Below are 19,444 nucleotides of genomic sequence, written 5' to 3'. Positions count from 1 at the left end.
TCCCACGCGTTACTCCTCGCCACTGAGAGATCGAGCTGCGCAGGTGAAAAGATGCGACTGCTGTTACCTCATGTACCGGAGGGGACTTGTGCTATGTATGACTTAGTCCACATTGCAGCCGGCTTGTGGGAGGCAAGAAACAGCGTCCGTGACAGGGGAGGGTTGAATTGGATGATACGAAATTGGGATGGGAGAAAATATAGAAAATGGGAGAAAAAGTGGATCAAAAAAAATTTGTATAATGTGTATATTATGCAATATTTCAAAGGAAGCAGATTGGATGTCTGAAATGGCTTGATTTAGTTGATATCCAGGAGGATAAAGGACAAAGGACTTCATAGGCTTCATTTTCACAACAATTAATTTTGGGAAATCTTATATCAACATACCTTGTTAAATTACATAAAACATGCTTTTCATTGTACTGAATCTTTAAGATTAGCTCAGTCCAACGTCTAGTGGTACGACACACAGCAATTGGTCCCCAAGCGGCACGGTGGTGTAGTGGTTAACACTGTCGCCTCACAGCAAGAAGGTCCAGGGTTCGATTCCCGCTTGGGGACCAGGTTTCCATGATGCCAGGTACTCAGGTGGGATATCTCCCAGGCCTTTCTGTGTGGAGTTTGCATGTTCTCCCCGTGCTCGCAAGGGTTCCCCCCCCCGATAAGATAAACCCAATGGAAAAACATGCACAACAGATAGCTAACGCTGTGGCGTCCTTGACGAAGACGGACAGGAGCACTTGGATTGGTCCCCGGGGCGTGGCTCACGTTGACGCCTTATCTGCTCCCGGCTGCCCATGGGGGGAAGGACAACGGGATGGGAAAAGTGCAGAGAGACTCAGTGCATGTGTGTGTGTTCCTGTGGGTCGCCCATCTCGCGTGTGTGTGTTAAACTGCATGACAAATAAAGACTTCTAGTCTAACCAATTATTATTGTGTGTTGGAATATTGTAGCGAGTCATTAAACAGGGAAGTGATCAAGCGAACAGAAAAAGCAGGACATAACAAGCAGGCATCTATCTCTTCATTAGAAACCAGTAAGAAATTAATGAGAGATGCAGTACAAAAGAGAACTAAGAGAAAACTGTGGTAAGAAAGGAAATCATTTATTAATGTTTTGGCAGATCAGCCACACATCATCAGACTCAATCACTCACTTTCACTATATACATATAGGCACATTCACATTAGGCATCGTAGCCACGGCGACAACCGCTTGCCCCTTCCCCTTTAGCAGGCTCCACCTCTGCCTTGGAAATCAGCCAAGCCCGTCCCCCTTTCAGGACAAGAGGGAAGCTCACCCTACAAACTGCTGAGGGATCAGTTTTGCAAATTCTCCACTAAAGATTGGGGATAGGACTTTAGGGTCGGGAGACTGATCCCAGGTCAGTGATATGGGCAATTTCGATGCGGCTCAAAGTTCTGTCTCTGAATCTCGCCACCCCTTTTCCCGTGGTCAGTTGCACACTAATTCTATGCTTTTGAATATATGTTAAAATGTGCAACTTGTCGGGGGGGGGGGGGGGGGGGGGTAGTATCAATTCAAGACGTCAAAGCTTTGTAGCAGAATCCTAACATTAAACGGAAGTCAACAGGTGGGCAGGGAACAAAAAAATAAACAATAATTAATAATTAAAATATCCACATAAATTTAGCTTATACCCCCGCCCCCTGATTTATTCAAATAGAAAACTAAATACAAACAAAACTAATCGGATGAATGTAAAAAAAAAAATGCTTTTAAACCATAAATAAAGAGGGCAAAATGTTCATAAAATAGCTTCCAAAGGGAAACTCAAAAATGAAAACAAGTTCAGCCCTAAAGGAAACAAAAAGAAAATAAATTCCTCACACATCATGTAAAATATTTGTCCATAATTTGTTACAATACAAGCCCTGTTGCCTTGCAGCGCTAACAGAATGACTCTAAAAACAGCTGAGAATAATAATAATAATAATAATAACACAGCACTCATAATACCGAGTGCTTGGTTTTCAACTAAGTTTAACATAAAACTTTAGGAGACAAAACGGTAACAAAAGAAACACTGGGTACAAAAAGAGTGTCAGAAGCAGAAAGAAAAGTATTTCAAATACGTCTTTCTAGCTGTGAAGAAAGAAAAGTCTTTCTAGCTGTGAAGAGAGAAAAGTCTTTCTAGCCGTGAAGAAAGAAAAGTCTTTCTAGCCGTGAAGAAAGAAAAGTCTTTCTAGCCGTGAAGAAAGAAAAGTCTTTCTAGCCGTGAAGAAAGAAGTCGTTCTAGCCGTGAAGAATAGCAACATCCTCCATACAGTACTTAGCTTGTACCTGCATCCTCCTCACATTCGCTCTACGCCTCGCAGCCAGAGAAAACATGGTAAGAAGTAGTAAAGACTGCAGCAGGTTCGAATGACATTTATGACAGGATGAATGACACACATACACACAAGAGAGCAAACCAACACACATAGAAAGTCCCATCCCGGCGTAAAGAGAGCACATTGAAACCAAGACCAATCAAAAACCGCAATAAATAAACAGTCTTTTTAGGCTTGTTGGGGGGATGGACCAGAATGAGGAGAAATCAGTGGGTCTTGCACATGTATGTCTGTCTGTCTGTCTGTCTCCCCAATAACCGCTACTTTCCGAAATATTTACACTTCAACAGCAGCCCAATCTGGGCTCAGTACGTACGTTAATGCTACATCGCATGAATGGAAGTTCCCCTAATGTATTCGAAAAAGAAAACGCAGCATGTCGGTAGGTTGCTTTTCACCTGCACAATGTTCGTCCCTAAACTGCCACAGCCAAGTCCACCAGTCTGTCAGAGAGAGAGAGAGAGAGAGAGAGAGAGAGAGAGAGAGAGAGAGAGAGAGAGAGCGAGAGAGAGAGCAAGAGCGAGAGCGAGAGCGAGAGCGAGAGCGAGAGCGAGAGAGAGAGAGAGAGAGAGAGAGTTCTCGTGGCTAACTAACTGTCCTCTGATCAGTTCTTGGTCGATCCTACCCTTCCCAACTGACATCTGCTGTGCACAGCTGGCCTGAGATCAGTGTTGTCAGGGTGATGATGACGACGACAACGACGACGACGATGGGCTGGGCGAGAGTGTGAGCACGACCCCAGTTATGGAGAACACAAAGATTTGATGGGGGAGGAGTGAAAGCTCTTCATCCCTGCAACACCTCATCCTCGGAGTGAGGGGTTCCTCTGAATGTCCTTAACCGTTTATGGAGAACATTACGCTGTGATGGAGGAGACATGGGAGTCGTGTGTTGGTCTCTAGCCTTGACACATGCAGGTTATTCCACCTCCACCGCTTCCTTCCACCAGGTGGCGTCTTGTCATATTTATCTGCCCAAACATGGAAGAGGAGGAATCATGGAGGGTGGCTCCTCTTTTCTACCCCCTCCCCTCCTCCCCACGCCCCTTCCTCCGTCTCATCTGACTGACATAAAGCTGTGGAGAGGCAACACAGTAGTCTCCTCTTCTATGGCCACAACAATAACAACCGTCCTCCTCCTGTTGCCAGCTCTCTGGAGGAGGAGGAGGAGGAGGAAGAGGAGGGGACAGGAGGTAGGTAGGAGGAGCTGCTAGGTATCCTCTTCTTCTTCCTCCTCTTCAGGATCTCTATTCTAATAAACAGCTACTCTGCTGCACCTCCTCAAGCCGTTAGTCCTCCGTCTACGTGTTCAGCTCTAGAACCAGACTGAGCTGACAGGACTTCAAAGTCTATCTCCTGTCACGCAAAAGTTATAGTTGGTACAGAAGCAGTCTAGTATATTATTACTATAACATATACCATCTGTTATTGTTGGCACAGAAGCAGTCTAGTATATTATTACTATAACATATACCATCTGTTATTTGTACCAACGACAGCTTCAGCAGGACAGGATATCAACTTGCTCTGCTTCGCACCTGCACATTTACACTTTGTTTGCCTTTGCAGGGGCGTCACTCTCCTCCACCGCCTTCATCCACCTCCTCATGTCGCTTGCTCCTGCGTGTAGACGTCCTGGACCAGGAGAATGTAAAGCTGTGAAGGACGAAGAGGAGTGGCTACTGGTTACTTTCCTCTTCCTCCTCCTCGAGTTCTATAACCAGGAAGTACAAACTCTGGCTATTCTCCTCCTCCACCCCCCTCCTCCTCCTCCTCCTCCTCCTCATCAGGCTGTTGCTTCTCTGTGTAGATGTCCCTGACCATAAGGACCCTGGTGATGAGACTCTCCAGGACACTGCGCTCCACAGGGGAGGAGCTGAACCACAGAGGGCTGTCGGGGCTGGAGGCTGTCTCTGGCTGCATGTAGAACACGTCCAGATGCTCGTGCAACGATCCCGGGCTGGAAGAGGAGAGAGGGAGGAGGAGAAAGCAGGGGCATGAGGGAGATGGAAGGGAGAGAAAAAGAGGGAGAGAGAGAGAGAGAGAGAGAGAGAGAGAGAGAGAGAGAGAGAGAGAAGATAAACATACAAGTGCAATGGAGAAAATGTTTCCTCGACCCCCCTGTGACAATTGATGATGGAACAATGTCTTGGGAGTAACTTGGGGTGAGATAGTTTGAAGTCCTCATATTTCAACAGTCAACATTATGTTTCAGGATGTGAACAGCAATGAGTTATAATCACAGGACTCAAGACAAGAATGGAGAAGCATTTGAGGAGGATGGAGCCGGTGGCTGCTGCTGCTGCAACTTGGGAGATGTAGTTGAGGGAGGATGAACTCACCACTTGGATCTGTAGAGCTGGTAGAGGAGACACTCGTGCTTCTTGACGGGACAGTGTGAGGAGGATCCTCCCGAGCGGTCGTCTGGCTCGTAGTCTGGGTTGCTGTCCTGCGACTTACGCTTCCTCTTCCGAGAGCCTGGAAGCACAGATCATTACACAGTGTTTTTTTATATATATATATATATATATATTTTTTTATCAAATCTTTTTTAATTTTCCTTTTTTCAAAACAAACAATACACAATACAATAATACATAAGACCTCACAAGACAATACTTCAATAATATTAACTACAATAACGATAAAAATAATAATAAATACAGAGTAAAAATAAAAACACCACAAACACCACAAAAGACATTAGACATTTCCTCCCCCACATCTTTTCACCTGCCAGCGCGGACTCTCATTGGCGAGGTGTAACGTCCAGATTACCACCCATCGACTTCCACCCGCTAACTCTGCCAATTGAGTTAGTATGACGGCCGGCCCAAGCCGGAGGCAACGCCGACAGCCGGAGTCGAACCCGGTGTCTCTTGCGTTGGTGACGAGCGCAATGTCCGCTGCGCCACCCAGCCGCCCCTGTCACTATATTACTTATGGCTATAACATAACGTACAATATGTACCTTTTTCCTGTGGTCGATTAGTACTTTATTGACATATTGTAAGCGAGTGCGTGGCGTCAGACTCACAGTGGTGTTCCTGAGGGATGGAAGGCACGCGGATGCAGACGGTGGTCTCCTTGGTGACGGGGTGGATGGTGTCCGGCCCATAGACGTTGGCGAAGGAGAGGCGTAGGTGCTGCTCCACGGTGCGCAGGCCGAAGTACTTGGTGTTCAGGTAGACCAGGGAACGCAGCAGAGCGGCGGGGGTCTGCTGCCCCAGGAGTCTGCTGCCCCACAGGCTGCGCTCCTCCACACGGCCCCACAGAGAACCTGCCCAGGGGGGAGACACAGGCGGTCAGGAGGAGAGGAGGACAGGCCATGTGGTCAGGAGGACAGGGTGGAGAGGAGGACAGGGTGGAGAGGAGGACAGGCCATGTGGTCAGGAGGACAAGGTGGAGAGGAGGACAGGGTGGAGAGGAGGACAGGCCATGTGGTCAGGAGGACAGGGTGGAGAGGAGGACAGGGTGGAGAGGAGGACAGGGTGGAGAGGAGGACAAGGTGGTCAGGAGGACAGGGTGGAGAGGAGGACAGGGTGGAGAGGAGGACAGGGTGGTCAGGAGGACAGGGTGGAGAGGAGGACAGGGTGGTCAGGAGGACAGGGTGGAGAGGAGGACAGGGTGGTCAGGAGGAGGACAGGGTGGAGAGGAGGACAGGGTGGAGAGGAGGACAGGGTGGAGAGGAGGACAGGGTGGTCAGGAGGAGGACAGGGTGGAGAGGAGGACAAGGTGGAGGAGGAGGACAGGGTGGAGAGGAGGACAAGGTGGAGGAGGACAGGAGGACAGGGTGGAGAGGAGGACAGGGTTGTCAGGAGGACAGGGTGGAGAGGAGGACAGGGTGGTCAGGAGGACAGGGTGGTCAGGAGGACAGGGTGGTCAGGAGGAGGACAGGGTGGAGAGGAGGACAGGGTGGAGAGGAGGACAGGGTGGTCAGGAGGACAGGGTGGTCAGGAGGAGGACAGGGTGGAGAGGAGGACAGGGTGGAGAGGACGACAAGGTGGAGGAGGAGGACAGGGTGGAGAGGAGGACAGGGTGGAGGACAGGGTGGAGGACAGGGTGGAGGACAGGACAGGGTGGAGAGGAGGACAGGGTGGAGAGGAGGACAATGTGGAGGAGGAGGAGAGGGTGGAGAGGAGGACAAGGTGGAGGAGGAGGAGAGGGTGGAGGAGGAGGACAGGGTGGAGAGGAGGACAAGGTGGAGGAGGAGGAGAGGGTGGAGAGGAGGACAAGGTGGAGGAGGACAGGGTGGAGAGGAGGACAGGGTGGAGAGGAGGAGAGGGTGGAGGAGGACAGGAGGACAGGGTGGAGAGGAGGACAGGGTGGAGAGGAGGACAGGAGGACAGGGTGGAGAGGAGGACAGGGTGGAGAGGAGGACAGGGTGGAGAGGAGGACAGGGTGGAGAGGAGGACAGGGTGGAGGAGGAGGACAGGGTGGAGGAGGAGGACAGGGTGGAGAGGAGGACAGGGTGGTCAGGAGGACAGGGTGGAGAGGAGGACAGGGTGGAGAGGAGGACAGGGTGGAGAGGAGGACAGGGTGGAGGAGGACAGGAGGACAGGATGAGGACAGGGTGGAGATGAGGACAGGGTGGAGGAGGACAGGAGGACAGGATGAGGACAGGGTGGAGGAGGAGGACAGGGTGGAGGACAGGGTGGAGAGGAGGACAGGGTGGAGAGGAGGACAGGGTGGAGGAGGAGGACAGGGTGGAGGAGGAGGACAGGATGGAGAGGAGGACAGGATGGAGAGGAGGACAGGGTGGAGAGGAGGACAGGGTGGAGGAGGAGGACAGGGTGGAGAGGAGGACAGGGTGGAGAGGAGGACAGGGTGGAGGAGGAGGACAGGGTGGAGAGGAGGACAGGGTGGAGAGGAGGACAGGGTGGAGGAGGAGGACAGGGTGGTCAGGAGGAGGAGAGGGTGGAGAGGAGGACAGGGTGGAGGACAGGGTGGAGAGGAGGACAGGGTGGAGAGGAGGACAGGGTGGTCAGGAGGACAGGGTGGAGGAGGAGGACAGGGTGGAGGAGGAGGACAGGGTGGAGGAGGAGGACAGGATGGAGAGGAGGACAGGGTGGAGAGGAGGACAGGGTGGAGGAGGAGGACAGGGTGGAGGACAGGGTGGAGAGGAGGACAGGGTGGTCAGGAGGACAGGGTGGAGAGGAGGACAGGGTGGAGGAGGAGGACAGGGTGGTCAGGAGGAGGAGAGGGTGGAGAGGAGGACAGGGTGGAGGAGGAGGACAGGATGGAGGAGGAGGACAGGGTGGTCAGGAGGAGGAGAGGGTGGAGAGGAGGACAGGGTGGAGAGGAGGACAGGGTGGAGAGGAGGACAGGGTGGAGGAGGAGGACAGGGTGGTCAGGAGGAGGAGAGGGTGGAGGACAGGGTGGAGGAGGAGGACAGGGTGGAGGAGGAGGACAGGGTGGAGGAGGAGAGGGTGGAGGAGGAGGACAGGGTGGAGAGGAGGACAGGGTGGAGAGGAGGACAGGGTGGAGGAGGAGGACAGGGTGGAGGAGGAGAGGGTGGAGGAGGAGGACAGGGTGGAGAGGAGGACAGGGTGGAGGAGGAGGACAGGATGGAGGAGGAGGACAGGATGGAGGAGGAGGACAGGGTGGAGGACAGGGTGGAGGAAGAGGACAGGGTGGAGGACAAGGTGGAGAGGAGGACAGGGTGGAGAGGAGGACAGGGTGGAGGCGGAGGACAGGGTGGAGGACAGGGTGGTCAGGAGGACAGGGTGGAGGAGGACAGGGTGGAGAGGAGGAGAGGGTGGAGGAGGAGGACAGGGTGGAGGAGGAGGACAGGATGGAGAGGAGGAGAGGGTGGAGGAGGAGGACAGGGTGGAGGGGAGGACAGGGTGGAGAGGAGGACAGGGTGGAGAGGAGGACAGGGTGGAGAGGAGGACAGGGTGGAGAGGAGGACAGGGTGGAGAGGAGGACAGGGTGGAGGAGGACAGGGTGGAGAGGACAGGGTGGAGGAGGACAGGGTGGAGAGGAGGACATGGTGGAGAGGAGGACAGGGTGGAGGAGGACAGGGTGGAGAGGAGGACAGGGTGGAGGAGGACAGGGTGGTCAGGAGGACAGGGTGGAGAGGAGGACAGGGTGGAGAGGAGGACAGGGTGGAGAGGAGGACAGGGTGGAGAGGAGGACATGGGGACGCAGACACTGAGTATGTGGATGAAACTGGCAACGCATCTCGGCCAACCGTGTGAATGAGGAAATTATGGATGGAGTGGATGCACGCCAGTATGAGCGAGCTAGATTAGATATATTCTGATAAACATATATATATATATAAGTAAATATAAATGTATATATACAGCATTATTGTACATGCTATCATACAGAGTTACTGTATATGCAGGTTTATAAATAGGTATATATAAAGGATTATATGCAGGTATATTCAGACAGATATGGAAATATTTACGAGTGTATACAACATTATTGTGCATGCTATCATACAGAGTAATACGGGTAGACTATAGTTTGAGGTAGGTAATGATTACAATGTAAGGCAGTGTAGACAGTAGGGTTGGGCGTGAGTAATCGATTTCCCTAAACAATTGCTTGAGCACTACTCGAGTAATTCAGACTGAGCTATTTCATCTCCAGTTCATCTCCTCATATGAACAACATAGCGCAATCACAATACGTTGTGAAATACACTGGTTTATGTTCATCTATAAAACTCTCCTTGGTCCGTCACCCCCCTACCTGTGCAGGTTGTTGAAATTTGCACTTGCTGTCTTACAACACCCGTTCTACAAATCTCATCCTGCTGAAAATCCCCAAAACATACTCTGTAATTGGTCAATCATCATGTCAGTCTGCCGTGCCCCCAGACTGACACTTGCAACTGCTCCTAAACTAGCACCTGCATCTGCCTGCCTGCTGTGGCTGTTTTGCTCCGTTTTGTCTTACCATATTTTAACTTGTTTTAATCTTGTTCCATTTTAACTCCGTATTTGTTTTACCCCCTGCCCCCTATCCCCCAACAGGCTGTGCCTTTTGCCAGGTCACCATTGTAAATAACAATTTGTTCCAATGACATACCTGGTTAAATAAAGGTTGAATAAATAAAATAAAATAAAAGGATGTGAACAGCAGAAGAGCTACAGTATAATCACTGGACACGTTTCCCTCACACTGATCAGTATGTTAGTATCCATGACGATGTGACTCCACCAGTAATGATGACCAAAGTAATGCTCTCATTTCTTTCTTGCCATTTGTGCAGGCTAACATGCAGACTACTGCACATCAACTAGGACTGGGACCAAATATGAAGGTATACCATCATGGATCCATGCAAAGGTATGGATTTTCACTATACTGTCATCCACAATATTATATACATACAAATATACGATATATTCTTTAGTTAATCAAACAATTCCTTTCCCTTTTTTTTTTTTTGTTGATCTTTTTCCCCCTCCATTTTTCTCCCATCCCAATGTTAGTCGTATGCCAATTCCCAATCCCTTCCTGGTCGCTGCGCACTTACCCCCCACAGTCAGATCATCTGGGAGAGTGGAGGCTACCACGTGCTTCCTCCGACACACGTCCAGCCAATCACCGCTTCTTTTCACCTGGCAGCGCGGATTCTCATTGAGAGGGCGTAGCGTGTGGGAGGATCACACTATCCCCCTCAGGTCCTATCCGCGCTTAGCAGGCGCCCCGACCGAACTGTAGGAGTCGCTGTTTACAACTATTGCTTATTAACAGAGAAGGAGTGCGCCGAATGCTTCCGCGTTTTCCCTGATTGGCTGCGACACGCCCCGCGGCAGGCGCGGCAACCGCAGAGCGGCAGAGCTTGCGGCATTATTTAGCCGTAAACCGCCATGATTCTCATTCGAAGCTTAGCTCACCTGGCAGCGCGGCGGTCCTGCGGTCCGTTGGTTTCAAGTTCGAATCCCATCAGTTCTTTTTTTTTTAACGTGTATTCTTTCGCCGGTTAAGGTTAGGCATGGTTAAGGTTAAGGTTAAGGTTAGGCATTGTTTCGGAGTTGGTTAAGGTTAGAAAGGTTAAGTTTAGGCGCTGTTAAGGAGCTGGTTAAGGTTAGAGTTTGTCTTAGAGAATGGCAATATTCTTTCTATGGTTAAGGTTAAGGTTAGGCATGGTTAAGGTTAAGGTTAAGGTTAGGCATTGTTTCGGAGTTGGTTAAGGTTAGAAAGGTTAGGTTTAGGCGCTGTTAAGGAGCTGGTTAAGGTTAGAGTTTGTCTTAGAGAATGGCAATATTCTTTCTATGGTTAAGGTTAAGGTTAGGCATGGTTAAGGTTAAGGTTAAGGTTAGGCATTGTTTCGGAGTTGGTTAAGGTTAGAAAGGTTAAGTTTAGGCGCTGTTAAGGAGCTGGTTAAGGTAAGCGTTTGTCTTAGAGAATGGAAATAGACAGCCTATTTCCGCACTGCCGCTCTCTCGCGCTGCCGCGGTCACATGGTCACATTGTCACATTCTTGCACTACTCCGCTGTTAAAAAGCAACACGCGACCCGGACCCACCCCGCCAGCTTCTCCCACCCTCTAATACAGCCAATTGTATTAGTGTGAACGGCCAGCCAAGCTGGTGACAACCCCGGAGCTGTGAGCTGGATTTGAACAGGCGAATCCAGCTTACAGCTCCGGGGTTGGTGATGAACGCAATCTCCGCTCGGCCACCTAACCGCCTGCAAACAATTCCTTTCTTGCTGCAGTATTGAAAACATGGAAAAGAAAATAGATGATTTTATACCGTTATATCGTTAGAACTAAGGAAAATATCATGATCATATGATATGATATTTTGGCCATATCGCCCAACAGTACGCTGATGAAAGATGCATACTGAAACCTGTCGCCTTTGTCTGTTTGCTGCCCATATAATAAAATTACTAGAAGGACATTTTCAGTGAGTCCTAGTAATTCCTTCAATTAATGTGCAGACTGATCTAATACACTTTGTGAAGCTTTTGTAGGCTACTAGCTGTAGAAGGTGTAATCATGCAACAGGCGCATCCTCCTGACAAACCTCAACCTTCCAAAGTTAAATATGATGATTGTGGACTTCAGGAGGTCGGGGGTCAAGGACTACAGCCCCCTCAGCATCGACGGGGCACCGGTTGAGAGAGTGAACAGTTTCAAGTACCTCGGAGCCCACATATCCGAGGACTTGACATGGACCACACACATTGACAGTGTTGTGAAGAAGGCACGACAACGCCTCTACTTCCTCAGGCGCCTAAGGAAGTTCCATGTCAGTCAGAAGATCCTTAGGAACTTCTACTCATGTACAATAGAGAGCATCCTGACTGGCAACATCACCTCCTGATTTGGGAATAGCACTGCACAAGACCGTAGCAGACTACAAAGAGTGACACGTTCAGCCGAACGCACAATTGGAGGGGGGCTTCCCACCCTCCAGAACATTTACAACAAGCGGTGCAGGGGGAAGGCTAAGAGAATCATCAAGGACTCCAGCCACCCGAACAACTGCCTCTTTCAACTGCTGCGGTCAGGCAAGCGATACCGGAGTCTTAAGGCGAGCACAGAAAGACTCAGAAGAAGCTTCTATCCCCAGGCCATCAGGCTGCTCAACGAACAATAAACACTATGCAACAACCATCAAATGCACACAGCACACACCCACACGCACACACTCACTTAAACAAACAACACACTGCAGCACCCACTCTCCACACTTTAGATCACCTAAACACTTTACACTTTATATTGATTGGTAAAGGATTTGCACTACAACTCGTACACCTTACTGTAAATTGTACCTAAATTGTACCTCATCCCATTTCTGCTCTGCACTATATAGTATTGTATATTAGTACATTGCATAGTATATTGTATGGTAACTCAGTTACTTCTATTCTGCATCGAACATTGTACATATGTCTATACTAAACACTGTGACCTCTATTTTTACTTCTATTTTACATGCTATACTATGTTATTTCATACTTATCTTGTCTAGCACAGTCTCTGGAGCGTAACAGTAAGAAGCATTTTGTATAAAAGTATTCTGTACTTCTGTATGACAACTATTAAAGAAACTTGAACCTCCTGACCACCACCTCAAAGTAGGGCTGGGCGACATGGAAAAAAATCATATCGCGATAACGATATGATAATGTTATCATATTTCTCGATATCGATAATTATCGAAATTGTTATACGTTTTTTTTTTTTTTTTTTTTTTTTAAACAACAGATGTATGTTTATTTTGCAGCAATTCTTTGTTGTTGCCGCCATCTTTAGTGTTACATCCCCTCACACTCCAGTTCTCAGGCTGCAGCTGGTTTAAAAGCTAAAGTAAACCGGCTTCTCTGCTGGCTGTGGCTCCAGGGGAGTTGAACAGTTCTGGCTCTGCTAGTTTATTTTCGATCTTTTGGCGCTTTTTTGGTGGACAAACCACCATCAGGAAGCTAAACCTCTCTGGTTGTTACCCACCATCAGGAAGCTAAACCTCTCTGGTTGTTACCCACCATCAGGAAGCTAAACCTCTCTGGTTGTTACCCACCATCAGGAAGCTAAACCTCTCTGGTTGTCACCCACCATCAGGAAGCTAAACCTCTCTGGTTGTTACCCACCATCAGGAAGCTAAACCTCTCTGGTTGTTACCCACCATCAGGAAGCTAAACCTCTCTGGTTGTTACCCACCATCAGGAAGCTAAACCTCTCTGGTTGTCACCCACCATCAGGAAGCTAAACCTCTCTGGTTGTTACCCACCATCAGGAAGCTAAACCTCTCTGGTTGTTACCCACCATCAGGAAGCTAAACCTCTCTGGTTGTTACCCACCATCAGGAAGCACGCTGGGCTGCCAGTCCTTCAGCAGCTTGTTGAGCTCCTCTCCAAACTGCTGGTAGCAGGCGTCGCTGAACAGGTCGTCCTGTCTACCTTTAGTTTGAAGATGCTGAACACACACACACACACACACACACACACACAAAAACAAAGATACACAAACATTGGTCACATCAATACAATGATGGAAAAAAAGCAACACATTTTTAAAGAGACAGGGTTTGAGATTTGAGAGAACCCTCTCTGATAATAATAATGGACAATAGAATAAAGACATAGAACATTAAATCACATAGTTTTTCATATTAGGATCTAACATCCCAATAGGCCTCTTTGTTCGTTTAAACAGTTTAAAACCCGACAGTCTTTCCTGTTTGATACCCACAGTTTAAAACCTGACAGTCTTTCTTCCTTTCTGATGCACACAGTACACTACATGATTAATGAGTATGTGTCAACAACACATGCATTCCTGAAGACACTTGCTAAGTTTGGCAAGATAATGGCATAAACATACATGCATTATAAACTTAAGATCTACTCTCATAATGTCCAGAAAAGTTATTAATGAAGTGACAATGAAAACAATAAACTCCAACACACTTCGGTCACAGGACCAACTCTATGCAGCCTGATGACATCAGCCAGCCTGCTTGACTGTCCCTGTCCAGCCCTGATGGCATCAGCCAGCTTGTCCCGACTCTCCCTGTCCAGCCTGCCCGACTCTCCCTGCCCAGCCTGCCCCGACTCTCCCTGTCCAGCCTGCCCGACTCTCCCTGCCCAGCCTGCCCGACTCTCCCTGCCCAGCCTGCCCCGACTCTCCCTGTCCAGCCTGCCCGACTCTCCCTGCCCAGCCTGCCCGACTCTCCCTGTCCAGCCTGCCCCGACTCTCCCTGTCCAGCCTGCCCGACTCTCCCTGTCCAGCCTGCCCGACTCTCCCTGTCCAGCCTGCCCGACTCTCCCTGTCCAGCCTGCCCGACTCTCCCTGTCCAGCCTGCCCGACTCTCCCTGTCCAGCCTGCCCGACTCTCCCTGTCCAGCCTGCCTGACTCTCCCTGTCCAGCCTGCCCGACTCTCCCTGTCCAGCCTGCCCGACTCTCCCTGTCCAGCCTGCCTGACTCTCCCTGTCCAGCCTGCCTGACTCTCCCTGTCCAGCCTGCCTGACTCTCCCTGTCCAGCCTGCCCGACTCTCCCTGTCCAGCCTGCCTGACTCTCCCTGTCCAGCCTGCCCGACTCTCCCTGTCCAGCCTGCCTGACTCTCCCTGTCCAGCCTGCCTGACTCTCCCTGTCCAGCCTGCCCCGACTCTCCCTGTCCAGCCTGCCTGACTCTCCCTGTCCAGCCTGCCCCGACTCTCCCTGTCCAGCCTGCCTGACTCTCCCTGTCCAGCCCTGTCCCGTCTCATCAGACACCTAGCTCTGCCTTGCCCTGTCAGAATCTAGAGAGAACGAGACACAGAGAGCTCCTACACCTGAGTAATAATCTCTTACCTTAGCTCCTACACCTGAGTAATAATATCCTACCTTAGCTCCTACACCTGAGTAATAATCTCTTACCTTAGCTCCTACACCTGAGTAATAATCTCTTACCTTAGCTCCTACACCTGAGTAATAATATCTTACCTTAGCTCCTACACCTGAGTAATAATCTCTTACCTTAGCTCCTACACCTGAGTAATAATATCTTACCTTAGCTCCTACACCTGAGTAATAATCTCTTACCTTAGCTCCTACACCTGAGTAATAATCTCTTACTTTAGCTCTTACACCTGAGTAATAATATCTTACTTTAGCTCCTACACCTGAGTAATAATATCTTACCTTAGCTCCTACACCTGAGTAATAATCTCTTACTTTAGCTCCTACACCTGAGTAATAATATCTTACCTTAGCTCCTACACCTGAGTAATAATCTCTTACTTTAGCTCCTATACCATGAGTAATAATCTCTTACTTTAGCTCTTACACCTGAGTAATAATATCTTACCTTAGCTCCTACACCCAAGTAATAATCTCTTACTTTAGCTCCTACACCCAAGTAATAATCTCTTACTTTAGCTTCTATACCAGAGTAATTTATCTTACCTTAGCTCCTATACTGTACCTGAGTAATAATCTCTTACTTTAGTCCTATACCTGAGTAATGATCTCTTACTTTAGTCATATACCTGAGTAATGATATCTTACTTTAGTCCTATACCCGAGTAATGATCTCTTACTTTAGCTCCTACAGCTGAGTAATATTATCTTACTTTAGCCCCTATACCTGAGTAATAATATCTTACCTTAGCTTACCTCAGACACAAGCTTCACTTAGTGCTTTTAAATAAAGTTTTACAATATACACTTGGGGTTGAGTTTTTCTCTCTTTCTTTTTTTATTCTAGTCACCTTTAATATTTTCTTTACCTTTATTGTGTCTTGTTTCTAAGTCCCATTCAAACATGTTAGATTAGTTTTATTCTTCATGTGACATAAGTCTCGGTCATCACATTTAAATGAGGAACAAATGACAGCTTGTAAAATTGTAGCATTTTTTCCCATTCGCCTTTTAATGTAATACAACTGGGGTGAACACAAGGACGTGAGATCAAATCATCCGAGCTCACTGGCCCTATAGGGGAAGCAGAGACCTTTATGAGGCATTTCCATGAGGCACTTCTGTTTACATTCCCCTGGCAAACAGAAGACAGCGAGCTAGTGTTCCTGCCTTGAGACGACAGAGGGAGAGGTTTGAGGAGAGGTGGAGGAGATGGTGTGAGTAGGGATGGGAATTTATAAGATTTTATCGATACGATTCCATTATCGATTCTGCTTATCGATCCGATTCTTTATCGATCCCTGATACATTTATCATTTAAATAAATAAATTGGAAATGCAACAGAACTAAGCTGGTTAGAATAACAACATGCAACTTGACATTTCTGATTGTCATTTATTGCTGGGCCGCCTTATTGCTTTTACCAAACGGTTCGTGCGTTTTGCAAATCTGATTGGCCACTGACGTTTCTGGTCATGTGACATGTGCGCCCAATCGTGTGACGGCAAGTTCTTTGGACGGTTAAGCTTAGGCGCTCTTTAGAAGTTGGTTAAGGTTAGAGTTTGTCTTAGAGCATGGCGATAGAACGCCAGCCCTGATTCCAAACTCTAACCTTAACCAACTGCGAAAGAGTCGCCTAAGCTTAACCAGTGATAAACTAGGCGTTAGGTCGTTTGCAGGCTGTTCGACGCGGAAATGGGCTAAGACACTGCTCGTCATGCGATTGGGCGCACATGTCACATGACCAGAAACGTGCGTGGCCAATCAGAGCACAAAACGGGAACGCAGAAACACGAACCGTTTGGTAAAAGCATAGACGCCTGCCGGGCCCCCATGTCAGAAAAATACAAAAACTGTAAAAAAGAAAAAAATTAACTATACACAAATAAAATAATGTATTTGAGATTCTAATTTATTTTATTTATTTATTTTTTCACATTCTGCGCCGGGCATTGTGCCCATCAAAGTACCCAGTCTGCCACCGTTGAAAGCCTATGGAGATGTTTACCTTCTTTGCAGGGCTATAACTTTTAAAATTGTATTGCTATATTGACATTACTATGGCCCATTCAACATCGATTATCTATCGTTCAGGATGTGGGAACGTTATACTTTTTCATTCATACATTGTTGTGTTAATACCTTCTAGAATATAAGTATGTTTCTAATCTTTTCGGCTGTAATTCCAAAAACGCTAGTTATAGGCCCAAACGCATTATATAGATTATCGATTGCCGTTTCCCCCCATACACGCTACACCAAAAAACTCAAATGTATATGATCGGTATACATTATGCCTCATCATGCGCGGAGGAAAGGGGGGGGGGGGGGGTCGTTTATAATTCCCCGATCATCAGTAAATGCTTTATGTAGGTTGGGTGGATATATTGATCAGATGGTTTGCAAACAAGGAAACGCACAATCGGGTTGAAAATAACGTTATATTCCTCTTACCGTGGGCCAATGAGACTGGCGGTGAAAGATCCCAATTATACGACGCCGATCGCCTAGGTCCATTTCCGGTTTGTATGTCGCAATAAACGCCGAAATCATATCGATTATTAAGTTTAGAAAGTGATCCATTATGTACATAGTGTCTGTCGGGAGTCCCGTAACGAGATGTGACTGCCGGATGAGTTTCATCGATGCACTGATGGGCACATCCTGTTGGCGAGTGTAACTCGCCCGACCATCCACCAGGCGGCGCTATTGAGCCGTCGTTGCAGTCACATCTAAGGTCCAGCTGCAGGACCGGGGGTGGGTATATGAATTATGAATGCCATGGCAAAAAAATTAAATATTGATCTCAAAAACGCTGTACAGCGATCCTGGCGGTCAACGCATGGCGGCCAATAACGCTGGACAGCGGTTTTGGCGGACAAAGTGTTAAACTAATCGCGCGCGCGCACACACACACACACGCACAACACACACACACAACACACACGCACAACACACACACACCACACACACACAGGCATGCGATTCCAGGAATCGGACAATTAGGAACCGGCTCCCAACGGGAACCGGTTTTCGATTCCCATCCCTAGGTGTGAGTTGGTGGAAGAGAGGGTGGAGGGGAGGTAGAGGAGATGCTGGGAGGGGAGTTGGTAGAGGAGAGATTTGAGGAGAGGTGGAGGAGATGTTTGAGGAGAGGTGGAGGAGAGGTTTGAGGACAGGTGGAGATGTTTCAGGACATGTGGAGAGGTTTGATGAGAGGTTAAGGAGAGGTTTGAGGAGAAGTGGAGGAGAGGTTTGAGGACAGGTGGAGGAGAGGTTTGATGAGAGGTTGAGGAGTTTTTTTGTATCCACTTTTTCTCCTCCTTTCCTATTTTTCTCCCATCCCAATTAGCCGCTGTGCCAATTCTCCCCTCCCCTGTCTTGAACGTTGCTCGCATATGCCCCCCACTGGCCGGTTGTCACATCTTTTCACCTGCCAGCGCGGACTCTCATTGGCGAGGTGTAACGTGTGGGAGGCTCACACTACCCCCGCCATTTCCTGTCTCTGCTGTGCAGGCGTCCCAACCGACCTGTAGGAGTCGCTGTCCACAACGTCCAGATTACCACCCATCGACTTCCACCCGTTAACTCTGCCAATCGAGTTAGTATGACGGCCGGCCCAAGCCGGAGGCAACGCCGACAGCCGGAGTCGAACCCGGTGTCTCTTGCGTTGGTGACGAGCGCAATGTCCGCTGCGCCACCCAGCCGTGGAGGAGAGGTTCGAAGAGATGTGGAGGAGATGGTGGGAGATGATGAGGCTCACAAGGACATACTTTGTGTGACTGTGTGAAATGCCCCTTTTTATTTTGTGTTATTTTAATTTATTTTGTTTTTGTTTGTATGCTTCGTTTTGGAAACATTTTAAATGAAAAGAAAATGACAAAATAAACCTGCATATAAGACATGCCGTGTAAACAGAGGCGGCGGTACCAACCTGCTGGACCCCAGGAAGACTAGCTGGTTGCCATGGCACCAGCTAATGGGGATCCGTAATAAAATCAAATAAAATCAAAATCAAACCTGCTGGATGCCCAGGCAGAGGTACATAAACAGAGGCGGCAGCACCAACCTGCTGGATGCCCAGGCAGAGGTACATAAACAGAGGCTGCAGCACCAACCTGCTGGATGCCCAGGCAGAGGTACATAAACAGAGGCGGCAGCACCAACCTGCTGGATGCCCAGGCAGAGGTACAGGATGCTGTCTGAGGCGTAGCGCTCCCCGTTGGGCCGCCGCACCTCTCTGACAAACTGAGCCAGAGCCAGGCTCAGCTCTTCTGAGCTCAGGGACAGCAGGTTGCTGTTGGACCGGGCCGGAAGAACTGAAACCAAGCCAAACACACACGACAATTTAGTTACGAGATTCTTCCTTTACTGGTAAATACTGTTTGAGCAATGGCAACGTCACAGAAACAGCATTAGACTTAGGGCTGACCTTCGAAGCTTTTTTTGGCAATCGAAACTTCGGGGCCGAGCTTCGATTTTAATTCGAAGCTTCGATTTTTTTTTTTTATTATTATTATATACGGTATATATATATTTTTTTATCTTATGTTGTGGGACTTGTACAGCACTTTGGTAAACTTTGTTGTTTTTAAATGTGCTCTATAAATAAAGTGGATTGGATTAATTAATTAAGTAGCCCCTTTCGTGACTGTGACGCAGCCAACAAGGTTTCACTCGGCTGTGTGATTTAATTCAAGGTGGATCGCTGTTGTTCAGATTTCATGGTAACTACCAATCGCCCAAATCAAGAATGTTTAAGATGAATGA

The 19,444-nt window shown here is 48.5% G+C and overlaps 1 protein-coding gene across 1 annotated transcript in view; it reads right to left on the bottom strand.

Annotated features, from left to right (window-relative positions):
* Positions 1–1,127: 1,127 nt before the first annotated feature.
* Positions 1,128–19,444, bottom strand: part of zmym2 (zinc finger, MYM-type 2) — a 230,770-nt gene continuing 212,453 nt past the window's right edge. The window contains exons 24-28 of the mRNA XM_084314398.1: positions 18,842–18,993; positions 13,133–13,247; positions 5,394–5,636; positions 4,699–4,834; positions 1,128–4,316 (exon numbers count right to left, since the gene is read on the bottom strand). Of these exons, the coding sequence (XP_084170524.1) occupies positions 4,097–4,316; positions 4,699–4,834; positions 5,394–5,636; positions 13,133–13,247; positions 18,842–18,993 (866 nt within the window). The 3' untranslated portion in view covers positions 1,128–4,096. The remainder of the gene's footprint in view (positions 4,317–4,698; positions 4,835–5,393; positions 5,637–13,132; positions 13,248–18,841; positions 18,994–19,444) is intronic.

The sequence above is a fragment of the Notolepis coatsorum genome (assembly GCF_963971535.1).
Source record: "Notolepis coatsorum genome assembly, chromosome: 5".
In the NCBI taxonomy this organism is placed as follows: Eukaryota; Metazoa; Chordata; class Actinopteri; order Aulopiformes; family Paralepididae; genus Notolepis; species Notolepis coatsorum.
Note: the sequence above shows the minus strand (reverse complement) of the source record. Positions and strands in the feature narration are given on the sequence as shown.